This window comes from Falco peregrinus, chromosome 1, assembly GCF_023634155.1.
Source record: "Falco peregrinus isolate bFalPer1 chromosome 1, bFalPer1.pri, whole genome shotgun sequence".
NCBI lineage: Eukaryota > Metazoa > Chordata > Aves > Falconiformes > Falconidae > Falco > Falco peregrinus.
The window spans coordinates 3,901,259-3,924,550 of NC_073721.1; the positions used below are offsets into that span (position 1 = coordinate 3,901,259).

At 41.9% G+C, this 23,292-nt stretch overlaps 3 protein-coding genes across 4 annotated transcripts in view; 2 read left to right on the plus strand and 1 right to left on the minus strand.

Moving 5' to 3' along the window:
• Window positions 1-4,269, plus strand: part of DHX32 (DEAH-box helicase 32 (putative)) — a 26,181-nt gene extending 21,912 nt beyond the window's left edge. The window contains exons 8-11 of the mRNA XM_005236090.4: window positions 343-492; window positions 1,601-1,791; window positions 2,667-2,848; window positions 4,077-4,269. Of these exons, the coding sequence (XP_005236147.2) occupies window positions 343-492; window positions 1,601-1,791; window positions 2,667-2,848; window positions 4,077-4,269 (716 nt within the window). The remainder of the gene's footprint in view (window positions 1-342; window positions 493-1,600; window positions 1,792-2,666; window positions 2,849-4,076) is intronic.
• On the minus strand, window positions 2,765-16,012 carry BCCIP (BRCA2 and CDKN1A interacting protein). The gene is made up of 7 exons (XM_055791593.1): window positions 15,826-16,012; window positions 12,557-12,631; window positions 11,797-11,877; window positions 10,584-10,676; window positions 9,861-10,048; window positions 8,416-8,593; window positions 2,765-4,898 (listed from the first exon to the last, which is right to left on the minus strand). Exons 1-7 carry the CDS (start codon window positions 15,967-15,969, stop codon window positions 4,728-4,730), a joined length of 930 nt encoding a protein of 309 aa, XP_055647568.1. The 5' UTR covers window positions 15,970-16,012; the 3' UTR covers window positions 2,765-4,727.
• A 53-nt stretch (window positions 16,013-16,065) lies between these two features.
• The window catches only part of UROS (uroporphyrinogen III synthase), a 32,056-nt gene continuing 24,829 nt past the window's right edge, over window positions 16,066-23,292 (plus strand). For both annotated transcript variants that reach the window (XM_055791599.1, XM_055791608.1), the window contains exons 1-2: window positions 16,066-16,205; window positions 16,926-17,057. The gene's annotated coding sequence lies outside the window, so the exon portion shown is untranslated. The remainder of the gene's footprint in view (window positions 16,206-16,925; window positions 17,058-23,292) is intronic.

Below are 23,292 nucleotides of genomic sequence, written 5' to 3' on the forward strand. Positions count from 1 at the left end.
GGCATTACAGCCACAGATTTGGTTTCTTTCTATACTAAAGAAACCATATGCTTGGGTTCTGGATAAATTTGATCATGCCATTATAAAGCATTTTTGGCATCAGTCTAGGAGAAAGTTTTTCATCTTCTTTTGTGTTTACAGCACATTAACTAAAGGAGAGACTGAAAGGACATCCACATAAATAAAACCTTAGCAAATGCAATAGATTCAGTCCTTCACCAGCAATCCAACACTGAAGATGAAAGGGAACTGAGGAAGGAAAACAACAAAAATACCAGTGGAGTTACTATTTGTGCCTGCATCTGCATGTCTTAATAACCCCTGGCTTGATTTTTTTCTAAGCTCCCAATTGCTTCTTACACGCACCTCCTGGAACAGAAGAGATTGCTCTTACTTGCTGGCGAAAATTCTCACACCCTGCAGGAGATCACTTTACACTTATCAATGTCTTCAACGCCTTCAAGGAAGTCAGTGCAAACTCCGCAAGCCAATGTAAGTGTACCCATACCAGGCAAAATGAAGCACACTAAACAATCTGGAAAAAAAAAATTAAAAAAAAATTCTGAACAGTCATTACTAGCATTTATTTCATAAGCCCTTTTTGAATGATTCCTTCTAGATTTGCTAATTTGCAGGGAGAAACCAGAGATAGCAGCCATTGCAAATATTAGTTTTAGTTTATTAACCAATTAAAAATGACCTAGGATAGCACACCTCATCCAACAAGGGGACATAAGCGCCGTCAAAATTGTCATTGAAGGGACATTTACAAAAACGTAGTGATGGTGCCCCCTGTAAGAGCACTTCATCCAGGTTTAAGATGTGAAACAACATAAACTGTTGAGGAGGGACTCCACTCCCCCAGCAGCCTAACAATTCTGTTTTTCTCATAGCTGTCAACTAAAAGGGAAGTTTAAAGGAAAATACTGAAAGTAGTGAAGTTCACATTTACAGGAAACCAAATAAAAGCAAGAGGACTGCACTGCAAACAGAAGCTCTTCACAGCACTTTCCTGTGCTCAGAACACCTTGCTCAGGCTCATTTAGACTGAGTCCAGTATTTAAGAGAGTGGAGTGATAAATTCACACATACTGAGTAAAAACTTAGGACGGGACAGTGGGATTATTCCCCGTTCAGTCATGCTGAGTGCTAAAGCGAGGTCCAAGAAAACCTGTCCTTTACCAGCATACAGAATCGTTGTGTGATTGTAAACACTTGTGACTCCACTTCTACATCCTAGTCAAATCCAGAAATAAAGTCTGAAAATAGAGCTGCTACTCATTCTATTTGAAGCTATTACTTTTTACAGACCAAATAAGGGATTTCGAATATTTTTTATTCGGAAAGACAGGGTTAAAATTCTTTAAAACTAAGTAAGGATATCGAGTATTACCCACTCACTTTACAAGCAACATCAGTGAGCCTAAGCTGTCCACATGGCTCTTGCTATCAGAATTTTGGACAGCCTTGATGCAGCTACTCGTTCCAAAATGTTTTTAATCTATTGCACCAAAGAGCATTTTACAGAGCAGTGTATCTGTGGCTAGCACCTATCAGTAAGACTTTGTTTTAAGCCAAAATACTGTTTTTTCCTCCACAGACTACAGTAATGAGAAATGGTGTCGTGATTATTTTCTAAGCTGTTCTGCACTGAGGATGGCACAAATTATCAGAGCTGAACTAGTAGAGATTATGAAGCGTATTGAACTTCCCATTTCAGAACCGGACTTTGGATCCAACGAAAATATACTAAGCATTAAGAAATCTCTCTTATCTGGTTACTTTATGCACGTAAGGAAAATTATTGTGGTTTCATCTTACTGCATTGCTGAGTTATACAGAATGCTTTCAGAGAACGCAAGTTAGGTAGTGAAATCTCTTGATCATCAGAAAGGACAAAAGCCATTTTTCCACAGTGTAACAAACACTTCTGCCAATTCCAATCTTCTCCCTGTGCTTCAGCTATCACAGCATGACGTTCATACACCTCACTGCAAGAGGAGAACTGTCAATATGCCTTTCACTCAAAGAGCTCTTTTTACCTCAAAACACTCTTTAACTTGTAATATTCTCTCAAGACGTTATTTCCTTTTTGAAGATGTTTTTATGAAAATACCCTGGAAACAAAAGAACTCACTTCTTGAATATGTTTAGGTATACCATAATACACAGCTTTCTCCATCTCAACCAAATGAGGTACTCTTAACTGTAACTGTAAACACAAACAAGAAAGATTAATTTATTCCCACTTGAAAACATGCCTTGCTTCATACCACTATGCTCCTCCTAAATACAAGAATGACCCCTCCAAACTGCCCTACTTCAAGTGCCATGCCACACACTGCATTTTAAACTCTTATAGTTCTTTAAAACTTGTTTTCACAGAGACCCTCCAAAGCCAAGTTCAGATACTTACCCTATAAGCCTGTCCTCATTTGTTGCAAACCGTTTCCTTTCAAATATACAGATCAACATTTTCTTCAAGCCTCATTTCATAGTATCCAGTCCCTAGCTTTCCCACAGAAATTTAGGCTCTCCCGTTGAAAGTATCTGAATGCAAATTTAACTTCTGGTTTTAATATAATAGGCAAACACTGATCTATGCATCTTGTACATTCAATTAAGTAATGGATAATTCTTTGCTTGCTTTTTTTTTTTTTTTTTAGATTGCTCGTGATGTAGATGGCTCAGGTAACTACTTAATGTTAACACACAGACAAGTGGCCCAGCTTCATCCTTTCTCATCATACTATAACACCAGAAGGATTCCTGAGTGGGTTTTATTCCATGAATTTAGTATATCAGAAAACAATTCCATCAGAGTTGTATCAGAGATATCACCCGATCTGTAAGTTAACAACAATGAAACTGTTTCATCACTCACACCTCTATCACAAAAGTATTAAGTCACAAAGAGGGTAAGGATATGTATGTACATTTGCAGCAATGCCTGGAGAAGGAAAAGATGACCAGAGTTGATTTTATCTCTGTCATAAAAAATAGCTGTCTTCTGGTTCTGTTGAGAATACATTCCAAACACAACTCACTCACTCTAGGCACAGATGTGGGTTTGAAAAAAAATAACCAGTAAAATAGGCATAAAAGGAAAGGTCAATCTTCATACCTAGTCAAGCAAGAGTTGGCATCACTGAAGGGGGAAGAAATTGTTGCTTTTCACACTTTTTATATAGTGAAAACACGTGGCATAGATTTTCTTTCTTGCCAGTATTCTTCTGTCACTGTGTTTAGCTTTGCTTAATTTTCATTGAGAACACTCACTGTGTTACAGCTCAGAATTATTAAAAAAAGGGAAGAACTGTGATCTCACGCCCTTACTACTCTCTTCCTGCAAAACAAAACATCGAAAGTCAGGCTTTTGTAGTTCCTAATGTGTGCTGATCTGCTCAGGGACTGAAGTCAGTCTCAATGTCTGCCATGTAATTGTAACAAATTCATCCATTGAAAACACACCCTGTAAGTTGCTTAAGTTTCTTAAAAAGTAAAATATACGGGGGGGGGGGGGCGGGTCGGTCAAGGAAGAATTAATGCAGCAGTGTACCCATACATTAAATTTAGATGAAAATTTCTTTGTTCCCTGAAAACCTATTTTCCAGTACATCTTTTTCTTCAAATGTTTTATGTACCCTGCCAGCTAAATCATTCCAAGGCAACTGTTTATGGATTCCACAAAAGACTACAGTCTTCCTTCTGCAGCAATCTCTTTACACCAAGAGTATACATTTCACTGTCCTATCTTTTCTATTTCCAATCTTTATAAGAAAGCCTTTTTCATAATTCTATTGAACCTGAAGAATTGCTAATGCAATCGGTGGCATTGAGAATTGAACTACAATCCCCTGAATTACAGACCGAGTACCTTAAGCGCAAGACTACTGAAGGCACAAACTACTACGACATCTTGCAGAGAGTTTTGGTTTTCGGTTGAAATACCAACTTTGTAGCTGTATGCATCAGCATGTGGCTGATGTCTTCTGTACAAGCCTGGAAATAGCTATTCAAGCATTTCAAAATTCAATTAAAAAAATGATAATGTATTTGTCTTATTTTCTCACCAGATTCATGGAGCTGGTACCTCAGTATTATTTTAGCAATCTTCCACCTAGTGAAAGTAAGGATATTCTGCAGGAAGTGATCAAACACTTGTCACCTGTTTCAGCCATGAAGGAGGAACAGAAAACTAATGACGACAACAAAGAAAATGAAAAATCTCTCCAAACTCCCACTGAACACAGATGTATTATTCAGTGATTTTAGACTGAACTATCATAGAAATAAAAGCATTATATGCAATATACATCCTCATCTTAACCCATGTAATTATTTAGAACTTGCAACATAAACCTATTTAACAGAAGAAACTCAGAAAAAGCACTTTTCTTAACAAAAGGAGTTGCATGCATTATTTTGTAGCAAAACCACACAACCTAGTTTTGGTTAAAAACATACTGAGCAGATCTCCAAGTTTTCTTCGAACATCAGGTTTTTATTGACTGCTTAATGATGATACCAAAGTACAGAAAGATACAGTATTTAAAAATATTAATTTGATGGATATTTTTAGTTGTACCACCTATTTGTCTTGTAAGTGTAGAGAGGAATCATTTGAGCAGTACAAAATCATTAACTCAATAGCAGTCCTCTAAAAATATTGTGAAGTCATAGTTCTGCATGGCTGCTTGATAAAAAACCAGCATTTACAGGAACGTTCAGAGTGAGAGATAGTCTTTGAGTTTATCCATAATTGCATTAATTCCATCAGCTGGAACTATCATAACAGTCCGTAAAGGTTTCATTGGTACATCATCAAAGGACCATCTGCCACCCAAACAGGTGTCACTTTCCTCTTGCACGGAGTAGTTGAACTTCAGAAGGGCTTTCTAAACAACAGAAATAAAAGCATTAGGATTAAATTTTTTAATTAGTGTGAAGTAATACATCATCAAAACAAAGTAAAAATAATGACCCTATCATGCACATGCTTAATAAGTTATTTTCTTCACTCTCAAAAGGTCCACCAAAAAAAACCCTACAAAAGAATCCACTATCAAGTATTTTAAACTATATGCTTTTCACATAATTTATATAATTCATATTAAATTCTAAAGTTATTGATATCATTATAGTTTGGTATCGGAAAAATGACCTAAGGGGGGGGGGGGGGAATCAACACCTCCTTTATAAGCTTACAGTGCCCCATTTTAGACTGTTTAAGAGAGCATCTCCACTCCGTATTATCACATTAAGGAATGCTGACCCTTAGAAGCTGTTGTGCCAGCTAGCGGGGACTCCTGACCAGTAACAGGAATATGGGGCTCTTAAGAGTCCTTCAACCCTGGAGCAAGAGCAAACCACTAGCTGTGTAATTTTGAGAATTAGCAGATCAGCCACAGCCCAGATAAAAGGAACAGCACGAGAGTGCAAGTAGCGCAGAGCCTGCAATAAAGACGATAGCTTCGTGTGGACAACATGTGGAAGGCCTGTAGCAAGATGCAGGCTCTGCTCTTTTCATGGCCTACTCTGAAACTGCTCAGTCCTAAAAATCAAGGTATCTGTAAGAATATGTAGTACAGTAATCCTCTCTTTCACCTTGCCAGTAGAAATTAAGTATTAAGGGGATAGGTAATAATATAAATCCTGAGCAGAATTTCAAAAAGCTTTTGGAAAATCCCTAGATGGCTGGAGCCACTGAAAGACAATATTAATAAAAGGATGCTTCTTCAAATATGTAGGTGTCCATAACATGTATTCTTTCTCTTCAGTGATATATACTGTATACATATAGAACTGTGCCTCTTTATTAGCCTTCCTAGACAAAATGCCAGACGGATAGAAAAACTTACCCAACAAACACTTCCAGTTCTCACACAAGTCAGATTACAAAGTATGAACTGAACTCCTAAGTAGAAAAACTCATCTAACCTCTTCCCTTTGCAGGGAAAGTTAAGATCCAGTCTCCCTTTAGGTTTGCTATTTACTAACAGTATCTCAAGGCTGTAAATTTAATTTTGGAAGAACAATCACATTAATTGAGTGGCTTTGCTCAAGAACAAACAATTTAAGCAATGGAGGCTCTAAACCTTTGATCAATTCCAAGTCTGGTTATAACAGAGATTTTCTTCTGCTCCCTCAATAACATTTTAAGGAACAGAATAAAGCACAGGGAACTGACAAGTGCAAAAAGCTTCTATTTTATATGGCTCCAAGCCTCTGCCTCACCACATTTAATACTATTGTATAGCAATCTAATTAATGTTTCATGTGATCAAGAAGGAAATACACTCTAACACTAATTTAACACATATACATCATTAAGTACAGAGACTCACTTAATCTAATAGCCTCCCTAATGTTTTAGAAGAATTTATTAACAACACGAGAAAGGCTGTTGGAAAGAAAAGCATGTTCAGATCGAGTCTATCCACTTGAATTGACAATTCTTGCAATTTTGATAAAAGCAGAAAATTAATCTTTAAGATGCCAATCAAAACAACAAAACAGAAATAAATACAAAATAGGCCTCTGAGAACGTAATGCCTGTGGACACGTGCACATCACACACTTCTCCCCTTCAGTTTTTCAGTAAGGTTTTTACATGGACTTCATACTCAGCTGGTAAAGGTGCTGTGGCAGGAACACAAAAATCCCAAACATGTTACTGCATAGAGGCTACAACAGTATTCCCTATAGCTAACAATTAATTCACCCACTTACATTTTTCTTCTTCCCAAGAAATAAAATTACGGCCATATTATAGCCTCTAACAGAGAATGTCATGAATAATTACCTACAGAAACCTTTGCCATTAACCATATGACACATGTGCAAGTATTTTCTCCTGTAGGCACTGCCAGAAATAAAAAATAATGGTATCTTGAAAAAGCAATAATATTGTAGAATAATATTGTTAAAGCTTTGGGAAAAAAAATAAAGAACAATGAAAAAGTCTTTGCATTTCAAAGTATATTTTTAATCTAATTTCCTGCATCTTTCCCTTGCCTGATTTGGCTTGGGACCTGCAGAATCGTGTAAACAGGTTGCCTTAGGAAAGAGGAAGTAATATTTTAATCTCAGTATTGTAGCATTTTTTTATTAATATACTTGTTCTGAGTAGAAGAGAGACAGGAAAGGGAAGTGATAGCTATTTGTTTGGATCTTCAGAAGTTTTTTATTCTTATTTCTTGAAAGTAACAGGTATCCAAAAGCAAACAGATAAATCAGCTTTCCATATGGTATCAGCAACAACACAAAGGCACAGCTTGGCATCTGTTAAGTTTCTTGGGAAGAGATCTCAAGCAATGCATTTCACTAGATTACCAAACCTAAATAAAGCCTCAACAGCTGTTTCTTTCTGACACAGGACTAACTATTAGGGGCAAGGAAAAGAGATCTGTGTATTTAAGTATTAACATGCATTGCAGATGCTGATCGAGACTCTAACAACAGAAGATTTTTTTGAATATTTATTCATCTAAGTGCTTAAAGCTGTGACACATGATTAAGTTAGAGCACCCTTGCAAGTTACTACCTGTTGTTTGCACTGCCACTCTTGGGCACTTGTGACGTAAATCATGTGAGCTTGAATCTCACTGACAGACATTCAGGCTAACCTGCCCCTCCTGCAGTGCGCACACCCACAGTCACACTGCTCTGTTCAGCTGGCACAGCCATTTAGCAAGTCTTCCACATTTCTGATTATTCAGATTAAAGACGACAACTGCACTGCTGCCAAAACAAAAGAAACTTCTTTAAACTCAGGAGGCCTGGGACATGCTGCTAAATTCAATACCCAGATTTGTTACCATTTGTTTGTCCTAAAAATGTAGATATTCCATTCACGGGATTTCAACAAGTCTGACAATTACTACATTCAATTCAATCTCTTTGGCACTGCTACACGAGTAAAGAGATGAAGTTTGTTAATTCTTTGAGGCCAAGACACTAGCCTCAAGACAAAGCAACACCTGATCTTTCCCCTAAAGTCTCTCATTATTGCAGGTATTCTCTGAATTTTTTTCCATTATCCTCATAGCACTGGAGACCCTATCAGGTAGTAACGCTGCTACAGGCAGTCTATGCCGCAAAGTCTTATAGCCAGGTTAATTGTGACCCGACACAAATAACATAATAGTCAATTCATGCCAATACAGAGTATTAGTTTAATAATGTGGACTTATGGATGGCACACCTCTCCATAACTCTGTAAGTACAAAAAGTGTAGTGTTCAACACACAAAAATAGGTTGCTTGCCCACCCCTCAAAACTAGTCTAAAAAAAGCAGGATTCAATATAAAGATACGTGACCATATCTTTTCAAAAGCCTTCCCTGAATTTAAGGTGAAACACCTTTTTTGCCGATAAGAAAAATAATATTTTAAATTAAATTTCATATGTTACCTCATAAAAGAATTCTTCCTCTGCATTTGCAAACATTAATTCCTCCTTTTGCTGATTTCTTCCTTCCTTCCTCTTAGAATTACTCTTCGTGGCTTCTGTAAAGGTCTTGCTGACAAGGAGGTAGTAGTGGCACTTTCCACAAGGTTTGTTTGTTCTCTCTGCCTCTGTCAACTCTTTCCTAAAGATAAATAGATGTTTATACACAGAATTTAAAAATATGTTTACATACACAATTTAAACCCTCAACAAGCAAACCTTATAATGCATTACTACAGAAAGGATATTGAGATTGGAGCCTATTTTTTAACAGTTGCCTCAGAAAACAGATTTTGCATATGCATTCCTAGTATTTAAACACACTATTGGCACTTCAAAACAATAAAAAGATGGATGTCTTTCCACACTTCACAATATAACCCTTTTTCCCAGAATCTTATTCATGGTAGAGTCTATGAAATGATTCTAAGTGCAGCTCTGCTGGAAACACATCAGACTATCACCTCTATGAAGAACAATAGCTGAAGAGCCAGAAAATACTCTTGCCCACCCTTGTGTTAAACTTGTCACTGCAACACTCCAAAATCATTAAGAGGCTGAGATCTGAATTTGAGTTGTGACAAGTGCTATACTAGTGGTAAACCTCAAAGCTAAGTCTTCAAGCACCTCATTCCTTTCTCTAAAAACCTTCCTGACCATCCCTATCAACACATTTATTTTTACAACAAAGCAGTAATTTCTTGAAGCTCTGTTTTATTGCTGTCATGGCTCATTTAAACAGTCAACTTAATTTAACTTCTAATCCCACCTCACAGGAGAAAAAAGAAGAAAAAAAATAAAATTAACAATCTTCATTTGATCACTGGAGTTCCTTAAAAATTGTAATTTTCTGGCTGTCAGCATGGCACTAAAACAATATAATGCTGTATCTCAGTGGATTCCTTTACTTACTGCCCCCCAGCCTATGATATAAACCCATTAACTGGTAGACTACCCAGCATCTAACCTGCTTTAGTCATTTACTTGAAACTAATCAAAACACTGCATATTGTTTTCTTGTGCCAGAACTCATCCACCTTGTAAGCCTGTCCCTCGGTCTGAATCTTCCCTTCCAGAGCCAGACATTAACACACGAGCAGAAACATCCAAGCTGCTCATCATCAGCATGCTATAAAAACTTCTCATTTTAAATTTTTCCCAGATCAGTAGGAAATACTCTGCAATATAGATAAACTATAACATACACACAGCTATTTCTGCAGTAGAACAGCATACATTCTTAGATTACTTCCTCTATCTTACCGAGTTTGAAAAGCTTAAAGATATAAAAATATTTTTAAATTAACTGAAGACCTTATGTGAGATGAAAATATTTTTTTCTGGGGAAAAAAAAAATGAAGCAAAAGTACTATTCAACATCATGTCAAAAAAACCCCAAAGAAACTTACTGAAGCTGCTGGTGCATGGGCAGAGCAATCTGCGGTGGTACATTAATGAATCTTTCACTTAGTATAAGACCCACAGGCTTAGTACTGTCATTTAGAAGCTTATTCAGTTGTTCAACTACATGCTGTTCGCAGCTCTTCTCACACCGACTCAGAATCAGCTCTTTGATTTGTTCAGCAGACTGTGTACCCTAGAATCAAAAGGTGTATTTTCTTTACATTATAAAACAATTATTTACACAGAAAACCTCGAATGTGTACTTCAAGGGAATATTCTACAGGCCTACTGGCAATTTCTGTAACCAGTCTCTAAAGCACTATACAATTTCTCTGAAATTATTTACCAACCCTGAAGCTGAGGGCAAACAAAGGTTTGTAACTGATAGGAATGCAGCTAGGAGCTGCAACACCAATACACTCAACAGCAAAACTCAAAAGCTGTGAGAGATGAAAATCAAGAAATGTAAGAGGATGGCAGCTCAGTCACCCTGGAAATACTATTTGACCTAATTTTAACTCTCTATGCCATTCTTTGCTTTATGTTTGACCTCCAGCAAGTTATACAGGACTAGATCCAAAAGCAAGCTAAGTGATGTGCAGCCTTTATGACCATAGTCCTCCACGGTGAAATTCAAAATCCTGATCCAGCTGTCTAGGCTTGTAACAAAAGGCAGGAAAGCAGGACACAGTCTCACTACTGTCTAGACATTAATGAGGAATACTAACCTTTCTTTCTGTTAAGTTTAAGCAGCTTATAAAACCAAAGACTTCATCATCATCTTCGTCATCATCACTACTGTCTTCTTGGACTTCTGCTTGCTATTTAATGAAAGAAAAAGCAACAACTCATACTGACATTCTATTTCTGCTCTGCAGCAAAAAAATGGGAGTTTTTTTCTTTCCAGAAGATGCTTGGTAGATGACAACCATCCAGGTAATCTGTACAAACACAAAACCTACAAATTCTGGTTATGGTTATGAAAGTGCTGCATCCCTGAATGTCTCTGTGTACTTAAAGCCAGCTATATAGAGAGCCAGGTTATCTGCCTTCTACAGTAGGATCTTTTGAAAGGCACTAAAATTTGCTAGCTCACATTTAATAAGCAGCATCTCAGTACAAGGGATGGAAATATCTTAAGCAAAACCCAATTTTCTTCGGTTTCTAACATAGGGAAGTAAACCTGCGAAGTCTTGAAAAGCACACAGCAATAGAGCTTTGACAGAGAGCGAAACAAAAAGCTCAACAAAACTCCAGAACGAAAAAATTGGGAAAGAACAGGGGGTCATGCAATTGTAACATAAGGATCATATTAAACATGGGAAGAAAAACTGTTGGCACAGGACAAAAAGGGAATGTACAGCAAAGGTACCATGTAACATGGTAAACAGCACAACTGTGTGACGGGAGCAGTTTGAAAGCAAGGTGGCCGTGATGTTGTGAGCACCATACAGTACTGAACAACTTCCTAGCCAGGAGCAATTCAGGAGCCTCTGCAGAGCGCTCCATTGCCACAGCAGAACTTGTTTAGGACTCATTTTGGGATCCTTTCCTATGCACAAAGAACTCTGCACAAAAAGAAAGTGCATGCAGGACGTTTTTGGTCTGACGTTGGGAAATCACAAGGTCATGTTTCTTATGAAGATGGTAACAAATTTCTCCATAGCATTTTCAGCATTACTACTCTACTACTAAAAATTCAGAGAGACAAGTGAAAAGCCTTCCATACATAAAAAGAAATCAACCAAAATAAGAAATCAAATTCCTTGTTTGCTTGAAAGTAGACATGGAAACTTTCAGCTCCCCTAGAAGAATTCTCCTCAAAGCAAAAAAGGAAGCAAGCATACAAATTACAAAAACAGGATCCCCTTCTGAAAGCCTGTTATGTCTTCTCAACAGAAAAAAGTATTGTACTTCATTCAAAAATGTAAACTGTCTTACCTTGATAACACTTCCAATATGATTCTGTTGTATTAATATATCAGTTAATTCAGCAGTGTTAACAGGAGCTTTTAGAAACAACTGGAAAATAGGAAACAGGTATTAAGAAGTTTTAGACCTGATGACATATCATGGGCCACTTAGGAAATAAAGTCAGTAATTTCTCCAAGTTGTTATGCAATACTCTCTTCCACTGTTAATTTCCATTTAGTGACTTTCTTTAACTTTCTTCAATACAATAATGTAAAGACTAAAAATCAGCTTCTTGAAGCACTTGTTCCTTGACCCTCCACAAGCTGCTATTTTGCATACCTGATATCCTTTTGAGTTTGGTATGATCTGAATGCTTGCTGAGCATAGACTTACGACAGAAACAGTCAAAAGAAGACTGGAGGCTGCCACATTGAACACACACATCATTCGTTCGTCTGTTTTTTTTAAGGGTTAAATTTTACCAAAAAAAAAAACCCCTCCAGGAAGCTGACTAACATTGTCAGCCCAGGTTTTCTGGGCAGCAGCTAACACAATGGAGATGGAAAAATTATACATACTGTGGAAAACCAGTCCTACAGTTCACTGGGTAAAGTTCTTGAAACCATGGTTTAGGACACACATATTCACTGTGGCTGTAATTACTTAATATTCATGAGCTGAAGCACAGCAAAACTAAGAATCAATACAGATAATGTGCACTGATGACTGTATAACTCTAGATATTATCAATGGACATATCAACCAAGATAATAAGAAGTCAAAGTACCTGTTGTAGTAATTTCTTTATCCCGTTACAGTCATTGTCTGATATGGAATGTGCTTCAAATTCAATATTCACTTCCTATGAAGAAGTAAAATGGAGAATATCAAACACACCTGGCAAGAAGCTATATCAAAAGAAGGCTAAACAATATAAAACTTCAAGACAAGTAATGGTCAACATCAGAAATAGAACTTATTTCCATCTCTCAGTAACCTCAGCAATTGTTATCATTCCTTCTGTAATCTTTAGACAGCATCTGCGAAAGTAACTTTATAAAACTAACTTACAAATTGTGTTGTGATCAAACCTATAATGCTTTGTTCCTGCAATCTGGTTCACACAATTACGTTCACCGTAACCACATAGACTCTTACTCTAGAAAGGCATGATCCAGGCAGTTAAACTCTTAAAACTGCACTACTGCCGTGCAATGCCTTGGCTAAAGATGAAGATTGCTGCAGACATTTAAATAATTACATCCAAAACAATGCTCTGCTATTTCTTCAAATCCTAATGGTATCATTAACCCCACTCTGGAAGCCTGCTCAGTAGGCGCACAATGAGACCCACTCACAGCAAAAGCAGAATGTGACCTCCTGCTTCTCCTTTCAGAACAAAGGCTGCGCACCTAGCAAACGGTTTTACTGGTACTCCATATTAACAGTACTGCCTGCCAAGGTTGCCTTGCCTGCTCAAGATCATCCAAACATACTTTGCCTTTTAACTGTCAGTTTGAATTCCACCTTCTGAACAATCTAAACAACTGAGCCTTATTTTTGTCACCAATGAAGACTCATAACTCTCTCCTATCCTATACTGAGGTCATGGTCCTTACGGTCCACTGGGAGAACAGTGTTAAAGGCCTGTTTACAATGTTGAAAACAGATATATAACCACTTTGTAGGGTAATAAAAATCAGGAGACATGCTCAGATACTTTTCTATGGTCTAGTAAAGCAAGGAAGCTCTACAGAGGTAACTGAGAGCACATAATTTACTTGAGAAGCTATCAATATAAGAAAACAGATTTTATCTTTGGTGTATACAGCATTCACTCCTGGCATCCAGGAACTTTCTGACTGCTTTAAAATTCAAGGATCTCACTGAATGATTAAGCCAGTAAATTCTGAACAAAACACAGTTTACAGTGGTTCTGAATACTGTGCAAACCACAGCCATAAAATTGATATAAACCACAGAAGCACTAGATGTTCTAACACTGGTCTTGCTTCATAGCTTTCCCACTACCCAAAGTAACAGCCTAGTATGACAGTTTACAAACCCTCCATCTTTCATCTATTAAAAAAAAAAAAAGCAAATGGAGACTCATCACATATTCATATATTTTGGTGTGTCCTGTCTGGATGCTCTGTGCTTATTCTCTTCCCCCTGGACTGCATCCAAAGCAAAGCAAGACTATGCAGAACAAGCTGTACTGTGCAATACTCTGCTACGTATGACACAGCAGTAAGCAAAGCTCCTTCTCAGCAACCAGGTGCCACTTAGCCATCATGCTGCTGTTCTCAGACTGACAGAACTACCACATGCCCCTTCCTATAAAGAAGACATCTGCCTGAAGGAAGAGATTTTCCATTTCCACCTGAAGTGGCAAGAGACAAAGGGAAAGACTAATATGGCAAAAATAAAAATGCCAAGAATTGCAGAGAAACAAATGCCCTTTAAGTACATAAGTTCTTCTAAGTGTGTACTGAATTTTTGTAACTGTACAATTCTTTAATAGGAACAAGGCACACCTTGACATCTTTTACAAGAATTGAGAGATACTCAATGTACCTTTCTATGAAGACTTCCAAACTGAAATAGATGTAATAGTGATATATCATCCTCAAAAGCTGGAACACTAAATTAAAGTAAGCATTACATTGCAAATTTTATCCAGCACACAAACAATTGCAAATAAAATGCAGTACCGCACACCAGTGCAGGAAACAGAAACCATCCTCAAAAGCCCTGCCACTGAAGACTCAAGTCTTCACCCACAAGCACCACAACAAAACCACTGTCCTTTCTACATTATGCAGGAATGCCATCCACTTTTAAAAAAGAAAAGGAAAAAAAAGGATTATTACCATTAGCTTTAATTTCATAGCTTCTAGACACTAGTGTAACATCTATCAGTTTACAAACACTGATTAGTACACGTAGTAGCAGTGCTAGCCAAGAACTTTACAAACATACGTTAGCTCCAACTAAGTCAGTCACTTAATGTGGCACACATTTCTAGCAAATGATAAATGTGCTTTTCCATCATGACTAAGAAGACAATTAAGCCTGCAGTTTTTATCACATGGTATCCTTTTAAAAGAGGTAGGGTTTGGGTTTTTTATTTGCTAATTTGCTAACTAAAGCCTCATCTAAGAAAAAGGAAGATAATAAACTCAAAGCAAAAACGTAGTCAAGACAATCGAGTTAAAATATTTAGTTTGAAATATACTGGGTTAAAACAGACAGGTCTGTTCTCTGACTCTTCTAAGCCCTGTGGAAATGACAGATTGCCTTATCATCCGTCCCTAAGAGTTCAAACTCGGTGTGTATCTCCCTCCTTCCTGCAAAGGGGGCTCCTGCTCCCCCCTCAGTGCTGTGTTTCACGGCTCAATAAAGCATTTTCACCCATGTCTAGGCCCAGAAAGGCATGCGGGGGGAAAGACAGCGTGTGCGCTCGGAAAAGCAATTAAAATGTTATTTCCGTGGGGCCTGGTGTTTTTTCTACTCCCCCCCCCCCAAAAAAAAATAAAAAATTAGAACAAATCATCTGTGCCAAAGCACTACTTCAAGCGGCTGCCTCCAGGCCCACAAAAACCCCGCACGCCGGGGCCAAGCCTGCACAACTGACTGCGGCCTCGGGGACCTCTGCATTTAAAAAAACAAACAAACAAACAAAAAAAAAAACCAAAACCAGAAAGAAAACAAACAAAAATCAGACTCTCCACAAAAATTACAGAATTCCCCTCACACGGCCGCTCGCCGACAGACACCACGGCGCCCCCCGCGCTGTAACCCAGGAACACGAACCCGCGCCCAGCGCCGGGCCGCAGCCCCGGGTGCCCCGCAGGGGCTGTGCAGGGGGCACCCCCCCAACCAGCTTCCAGCCGCAGCTCCGGCTGTCGCTGCCTGTCGCGGTACGACTTGTCCGAGAGCGGAGCCAGAGAGGAGGGGGCGGCCGCGGAGGCGGGCAGGGGGCGGCCGCGTCGGAGCGGCACCCAGCGGGAGGGGGGGCGCGGGCCGCCTGAAGGCCGCGAGGGTCCCGCTCACCTCACCGAGCTCCTCCGAGCCCGACTCCGAGTCCGACTCGCCCGACTCCGGCTCCGAGGCGCTCTCCCCGGCGGGGGCCGGGGCCTGGGCCTGGGGCTGGGGCTGTGCCTGGGCCCGGGCCCGCCGCTTGGCCGGCGTGGCCATGGTGTCGCGGCGCGCAGGCGCCCGGCCGCCGGAAGGGCAGGCGCGGGGCCCGCCCTGCGCGCTGCGGAGCGCCGGGGAGCGCGGCCGGCCGCTCCCCGCAGGGCCCGCCGGAGGGCCGTGCCCCGGCCGGCTGGTGGAGCGCGCCGTGCGGGCCTGCAGCGGCCAACGCCGCCTCCGCCCGTGTGGGGAACGCAGCGCGGGCCTGCTCGGGCAGAGCTCTGCAGGCGGCAGCAGGGGTAGGTCGTGCCCGGCCGCGGTGCATCGCGGGGACCGGCGGCGTCAGGCTGCCGAGGGCCGAGAGCCCCGGGGGGGGGGGCCCGGGGCCGGGCCTGGCCCCGCCCGCTGGGGCCTCTGGGGAGCGTGGGCCCGGGCCGCCCCTGCCCCGCTCCTGAAACACCCGGAGCCCCTCTTCGTGCTGCACATGTCACCCGCTTTAAAAGAGTGTTCTGGGGAAGTCACCCGGGCTCCGCCGTCACTCGAGATACACTTAAGAACGATATGTGACCATGTAAGTGCGTGTTCATGGTGGCAGCTCCCTGCCCTGCTGAAGCAGCGCCTGTTTAAAAGCCAGAGCAATAACTGTGCAGCACATGCCCTCACGCTGCCCTCACTGCCCATGCGTGGCCGTGTCTGGGGCCTGGCGGTGACCCTGCCGGGAAGGGAAGAGCCGAGCAGGCCGCATGTGGCCCCCGCACAGCGTCGCTGGCGCTAAGGAAGTTCAATTAAACAAAAAGGAATCAAGTCCTTACTGCTTGCTTAAAAAATGAATTTCCAGACAGACAAACAGGAAAGGCAGCCAGGTAGAGTGCAGTAACCACAGTGTGAGTGCGGTTTTTATAAAAAATACTGATCAGGAAAATGAGTTGAAAAATCCAAAGCACTGAAATTATAACGTGGCTGTGAGTGTCTGAGCCTGGTTCATGCGCACCGTGTTCCATTTAAGTCTTTGTGTCTAGTTAAAGAAGAACAGTAAGTGTTAACGAGGTCATTTGAAGAAGAGGACTGGGCGCTCACTGTTGCCAGCCAGAAGAAACACAAGGCGGAGGGCCTGGTATGTAATCTCAGCTTTATAAATGCAATCTAAACAGGTTAGAATTTTCAAGTCCCTTTAAAGTATCAAATAAGTCACTGTTTATTATTTTTTATTATTTTTCGAGAGCTGTGTGTGCTCAGGGAGCGCTTAGGTCATTACAAAACATGAGCAGTGATACAGGGAAAGAATTCAGTGTGGAGAGAGATGAATTGTCAAAGCCTTTTACTGCCGCAGTAGGACTGCCTCTGTGGCAATGCAATCTGTGCCTCTATACAGTTTTCCATTTTATTTCTGAAACTGTATCAGTCAAGAATGACAATAATTACTAACATTGCTTTTGGTAAAAATCCATGATGTAGTAGAAGAGTCTGAGTCCTTTGCTGTTCCTCTGGATTGCCGTGTCAAAAAACCAGTTTTGTTGTTGAGTTTTGTGATGTAGACACACAAACAGCAGGAATTATTCTCAGCTCTTGTTGTTATTTGATGATAAATGTCTTACATTATCTGTGAAATTTGGTCCTTTTCTGAAATATGAAATATGGAGCCATATTTCACGGCAGCCTTACAGGTAGGCTTTTTGCTTCTCTGGTTATTAAACCCATCTAATAATACTAAAAGAGTATTGGTAAGAAATGTATAGTATCAAAAATGGTAGCCCAGGGATTTTTAGAAGTTTTTTAAAAATCTTAGAATCATAAAATGCTTTGGCTTGGAAGGGACCTTAAAGATCCTCTAGTCCCACCTGGGCAGGGCGCCCTCCCCCCCAGCCCAGGCTGCTCCCAGCCCCATCCAGCCTGGCCTTGAGCACTGCCAGGGATGGGGCACCCACAGCTGCTCTGGGCAGCCTGGGCCAGCGCCTCGCCGCCCTCACGGGGAACAATTTCTGCCTCACAGCTCATCTGCATCTCCCCTCTCTCAGCTTAAGGCCATTGCCCCTTGGCCTGTCACCACGTGCCCACGTACAAAGCCCCTCTCCAGCTTCTTGCCGGCCCTTGTAGGTGCTGGGAGCTGCTCTAAGGTCTCCCCGGAGCCTTCTCCTCCCCAGGCTGAGCAGCCCCAGCTCTCCCAGCCCGGCTCCATAGCAGAGGGGCTCCAGCCCCCTGACCACCTCCGTGGCCTCCTCTGGGCTCGCTCCAACAGGTCCGTGTCCTTCTCATGCTGGGGGCCCCAGAGCTGGTCGCAGCGCTGCAGGGGGGTCTCACGGGAGCGGAGCAGAGGGGCAGAATCCCCTCCCCCGCCCTGCTGGCCACGCTGCTGGGGATGCAGCCCAGGGCACGGGGGCTCTCTGGGCTGCGAGCGCACATTGCTCGGTCACATGGAGCTTCTCATCCACCAGCACCCCCAAGTCCTTCTCCTTGGGGCTGCTCTCATCCATTCTCTGCCCAGCCTGTATTGATACTGGGGGTTGCCCTGACCCAGGTGCAGGACCTTGCACTTGGCCTTGTTGAACTTCCTGAAGTTCGCACAGGCCCACCTCTCAAGCCCCTCTGGATGGCATCCCTTCCCTCCAGCATGTCGACAGCACCACACGGCTTGGTGTCGTGGGTGAACTTACTGAAGGTACGCTCAGTCCCACTGTCCATCTTACTGACAAAGGTTAAACAGTGCCGGTCCCAGTACCAACCTCTGAGGAGTGTCATTTGTCACTGGTCTCCACTTGGACATCCAGCCATTGACCGCAGCTCTTTGAGTGCAACCATCCAGCTAATTCCTTATCCACTGAGTGGTACATCCATCAATCTATGTCGCTCCAGTTTAGAGACAAAGCTGTCATGTGGGACAGCATCAAGTGCTGCACAGGTCCAGGTAGATGACACCAGTCGCTCTTCCCTTATCCACCAACACTGTAACCCTGTTGTACAAGGCCACCAGATTTGTCAGGCATGATTTCCCATTAGTGAAGCCATGTTGGCTGTCACCAATCACTTTCTTATTTTCCATGTGCCTTAGCATAATTTCCAGGAGGATCTACTCCATGATCTTCCCAGGCACAGAGGTGAGACTGACTGGCCTGTAGTTCCCTAAGTCTTCCTTTTTTCCATTTTTAAAAATGGGGGTTATGTTTCCCCTTTTCTGAACAGTGGGAACTTCACCAGATTGCCACGATTTCTGAAATACGATGGATAGTGGCTTAGCCACTTCATCTGCCAGTTCCCTCAGGACCCGCAGATGCATCTCATCAGGTCCCATGAGTTGTGCACCTTCAGGTTCTTTAGATGGTCTTAAACCTGATCTTCTCCTATGGTGGGTGGTTCCTCATTCTCCCAGTCCCTGCCTTTGCCTTCTGCAGCCCGGGCGGTGTGGCTGGAGCACTTGCTGTTGAAGACTGAGGCAAAAAAGTCATTGAGTACCTCAGGCTTCTCCATGTTCCAGGTAGCCTGGTCTCCTGTTTCCTTCTGGAGAGGGCCCACGTTAGTCTTCCTTTTATCACTGATTTATCTATAGAAGCTTTTCTTGTTGCCCTTGATGTCCCTGGACAGATTTAATTCTATCAGGACTTTAGCTTTCCTAACCTGATTGCTGGCTGCTCTGACTTCCACCCTCTGTAGACTTCCTTTCTGTGTTTGAATTTGTCCAGGAGCTCCTTGTTCATCCATGCAGCCTCCTGGCATTTTTGCCAGACTTCCTCTCTGTTGGGACGCATCGCTCCTGAGCTTGGAGGAGGTGATCCTACTAACCAGCTTTCTTGGGCCTCTCTTCCCTCCAGGGCTTCACCCCATGGTACTCTGCCAAGCAGATCCCTGAAGAGGCCAAGGGCTGCTCTCCTGAAGTCCAGAGCTTCTGTGTGCCCCCCTCACTGCCCTAAGCATATCTTATCTCAGTAGTATCTCAAAATTCATCTTTATTTATGTTATGATGGAACAGACAATTCCCTCTGCACATGGCAATCAGACCTTACCGTGTGACCCGTACGGTTGCTTATAATCAGAATAGCATTAGACAAGTTGTAATATTTTGCAGCTCGCAGTGTCACTTCAGCAACAAGAAACAAAAGGCCCCATTTATCTCTTTTTACAGGCTGTCCGCTGTATTAAAGATAGGTCGCAGTTAGTTTGGGGGCAGCTTTTCAAATGAAATTTGAGTGACCTACAAAGATGTTCTTTCTGTACAATGTATATAAGAAATCTGCAGGTTGTGGGTTTTTTTTTAATATGAGAGAGTATTGCTCATTTTTACTCTACTAATATCAGGTACCTAGAGATACACATTGTAATCCACTTTATATTTTAATTGAAGGCACAAGGATGTTGAATTTTACTGTGTGATGCTATGAATGAGAACCATTTCAATTATGTCTGTAAGAATAATATTCTGAAAATGCAGTGTGACCCTTCTTATAAATTAAGTGGACTTAAAATTAAGTAATGTGGACTCAGAGCACCAAACTGCTTTTAGCCTTCAGTCATGATGTAATGCTTCAAACACTCCATTTGCTCTTGTAGTTCATTATCTGAGCTAACTGGATGGTTCCCAAACCTCAGACTGACCAATACAAGTTTTTCTTCATCTTTGTGTCTGTGTCCGCAAGGCAGAAAATCTGTTGCCCTCTTTTTAGCTGTTTGTGAGCCTAATGGGTTTTAAATGGTAATTTTTTAACATTTGAAGAACAGTCTTTGCAGAATTGTTATTGGTGCTCAGGCAAAGTGCTTGTTTAGTGAGCCAAAAAGTGGGTGGCCAGTATCATCCTAGAAACAAAGACTTGGCAGTGTAAAACTTATTAAGGTTTGTGCTGGCTTTGGCCGGGCTGGAGCTGATTGCCTTCACAGCCGCCGGTGCGGGCCACGATTTGGGTCTGTGCTGGAAGCCGTGCTGATGACACAGGGATGTTTCCGTGACCGCTGAGCGGTGCCTACACGGAGCCGAGGCCGTTCCTGCTCCTCCCCCACCCCACAGCGAGCGGGCTGGGGGGCACGGGGAGCTGGGGGGGCACAGCCGGGGGAGCTGACCCCGACCGACCCCAGGGATACCCCGTGCCATGCGCCGTCACGCTCGGCATATGGAGCTGGGGACGAAGGGGGACGGGGGGACGCTGGGAGCGATGGCGTTGGCCTTCCCCAGTCCCCGCTGGGCGTGCTGGAGCCCTGCTCCCCTGGGATGGCCGAGCACCTGCCTGCCACGGGCAGCGGGGAACCAGTGCCGGGCTTTGCTTTGCTCCTGTGCGCGGTGTTGCCTGGCTGGGTACGCTGTCTTCATCTCCATCCACGTGTTTTCTCACTTCCTCTCCATCCTGACACGGGGGGAGTGGGCGAGTGGCTAGCTGGGGTTAAACCACAGCAACGTTATTCATACACATTCCCTTTTCCAGGCACAGATAGAGCACTGCTGGGCTCAGCTAAGTCCATTCATTGTTCTAAATAGAAACTTTTAATGGTTGTTTAGAAGTTTGTGCATACCTCTCTTGATTAAATAAGTAAGATGTAATATATAGATAAAATACGAGAGATCTGAAATATAGCTTTGTATTGTAAGTACTTCCCTTAGAATACATCAAAAATTACCAAAGATGCCGCATGTCTTATTTATGTGCTTTCTCTTAATGCTCTTTGATTTAATAAGAATTTGTCAGGATTCATGATTCTACATGTATTTAGCAGAAACCTAGCTTAAAATTCTTTCAGTCATTTATAGGGCACTCCTTAGAAACACCTCAAGGACACAAGTAAACCAATAAAAATACTGTATTTCTCTTACCTTTCCTGGTGCAGTGGAACCCCCACGTCATTGCAGCAAGTTAGGAAAACTTGTATGTTTTTCCCCAAAAAACAATCCATAATTGAGTTTTAACTTTTTCACCCTTTGAATGTATATTGGCATATTTTTGGTTTGGTGCTTGTCCCTCTTTGGGATCTTGTCTGCCTTCTGCCTGCCTGTTAAGATGGCATTTTGGCTGGATTCGCAGTGATGTGTCAGCAGTAGTAGGACGCACTTTCTAAGAAAATGCTGGGGTGGGAGGACCTGGCATTTGGAAATGGGTATATTCCAACAGTTTTCATTTGGTCCCTGCAATTCTGTGCGAACCTGTCTAAGCTAAATAGGTAGAAAGAACAGAACGGTCTGATAGGTTTATGGCTGCAGAAAAAGAGACTAATTTTTTCAGCAGTAAAACCAAAAGCAGTCCGAGGGTAGTTGCAGATCAATATACATGTTATTCATGAATGCAGAAATTTATAGATTCCCTAGGTCAAATTTGTCTTCTCTTGGACACTTGCAGCCCCTTTTTGGAGTCCAAAAATGAGCTGCCTTCTGGCAGAATTGAAAATAAGCCAGTGGCTTCTAGGAGTGCCAGAGCTGTGCAGTCTTGCTCTTTATACAAGTAAGCCAGATGGCTGAGTCCAAAATACAGCTTGTATGATTTCTGTGTAGAGATGCTAGGTAATTGCATCTTGCTGTAGTTCATGATATTTTATGACTTTGTAATTATTTGTTGGTGCAGTATGTGTTTTGTGTGCAGGTTCTAAACAAAATAATTAAATTGATTATTGTAAGTCACCTTGTTAAACATGGATGTTTACCCATTTCTAATTGTTATTCATTACTTGACACAGTAATAAGGCATAGGGTGGGAAGTTAATTTGTTTGTAACTACCTAAAATAATTAATTAGAAATCTGCTTTCCCCAGGTGTACCTGAATTAACTCTCTCATGTCATCTGGGGGTTTTACTACAATACTTTTGGAAATGGCGCTTTCCAGAAAGTATTACTATCTTTTAGTAAACAGTTTGGAAGGATTTCCCCCCCCCCCCCCCCTTACATTTTGATGAGTTCATAATGTCATACCATTGACATTTTGGAAATAGGTGTGCTAGGTTAACATCATTTTCTTGGTGTTATTAGACTTTAAGAGTACCAGCAATGTAAGTGTATCGTAGTTAGAGCATAAGCACTGAAGGTGGCATTATAGTAACAGTCGTTAGTAACGTCGGGATCATAATGACAATCTACACTACAAAGAACTTCGGGCACAGTACCTTCTTACAGGAATGTTGGATTGCTAAAGACTGTTACAATGTCAAAGCGCCTGAGAAAAGTCGTTTCACACTACCTTCTTCAAGCTACTGGCAACTGGATACTCCAAAGTACTTGGGAGTCCAACTCTTGGAAGCCACGGATGGGATCTACTATGGCATTTGCTCTAGTTACAGATCGGCGAGAGTTGCACTGTTGAGAATACAGCCCGTGACAAAGCCCTTATTTCTTATTCTGTCTGCGCTTTATAGCCGCTCCCTTTGACTTCACTGGCCTTGGTGTTTCAGAACTGCAGCGCTGAGCTGCAGTGGGGCCGCGGTGC

Bases quoted from the DNA above. Each gene is read 5' to 3' on its own strand.
- BCCIP (XM_055791593.1), bottom strand. From the start codon at position 15,969: ATGGCCACGCCGGCCAAGCGGCGGGCCCGGGCCCAGGCACAGCCCCAG. The intron at 12,632-15,825 runs GTGAGCGGGACC...ACTTCTTCATAG, and splicing joins GCTCGGAGGAGCTCGGTGAG to GAAGTGAATATTGAATTTGA. The intron at 10,049-10,583 runs GTTAGTATTCCT...TTTTGATTCTAG, and splicing joins TAAACTTAACAGAAAGAAAG to GGTACACAGTCTGCTGAACA.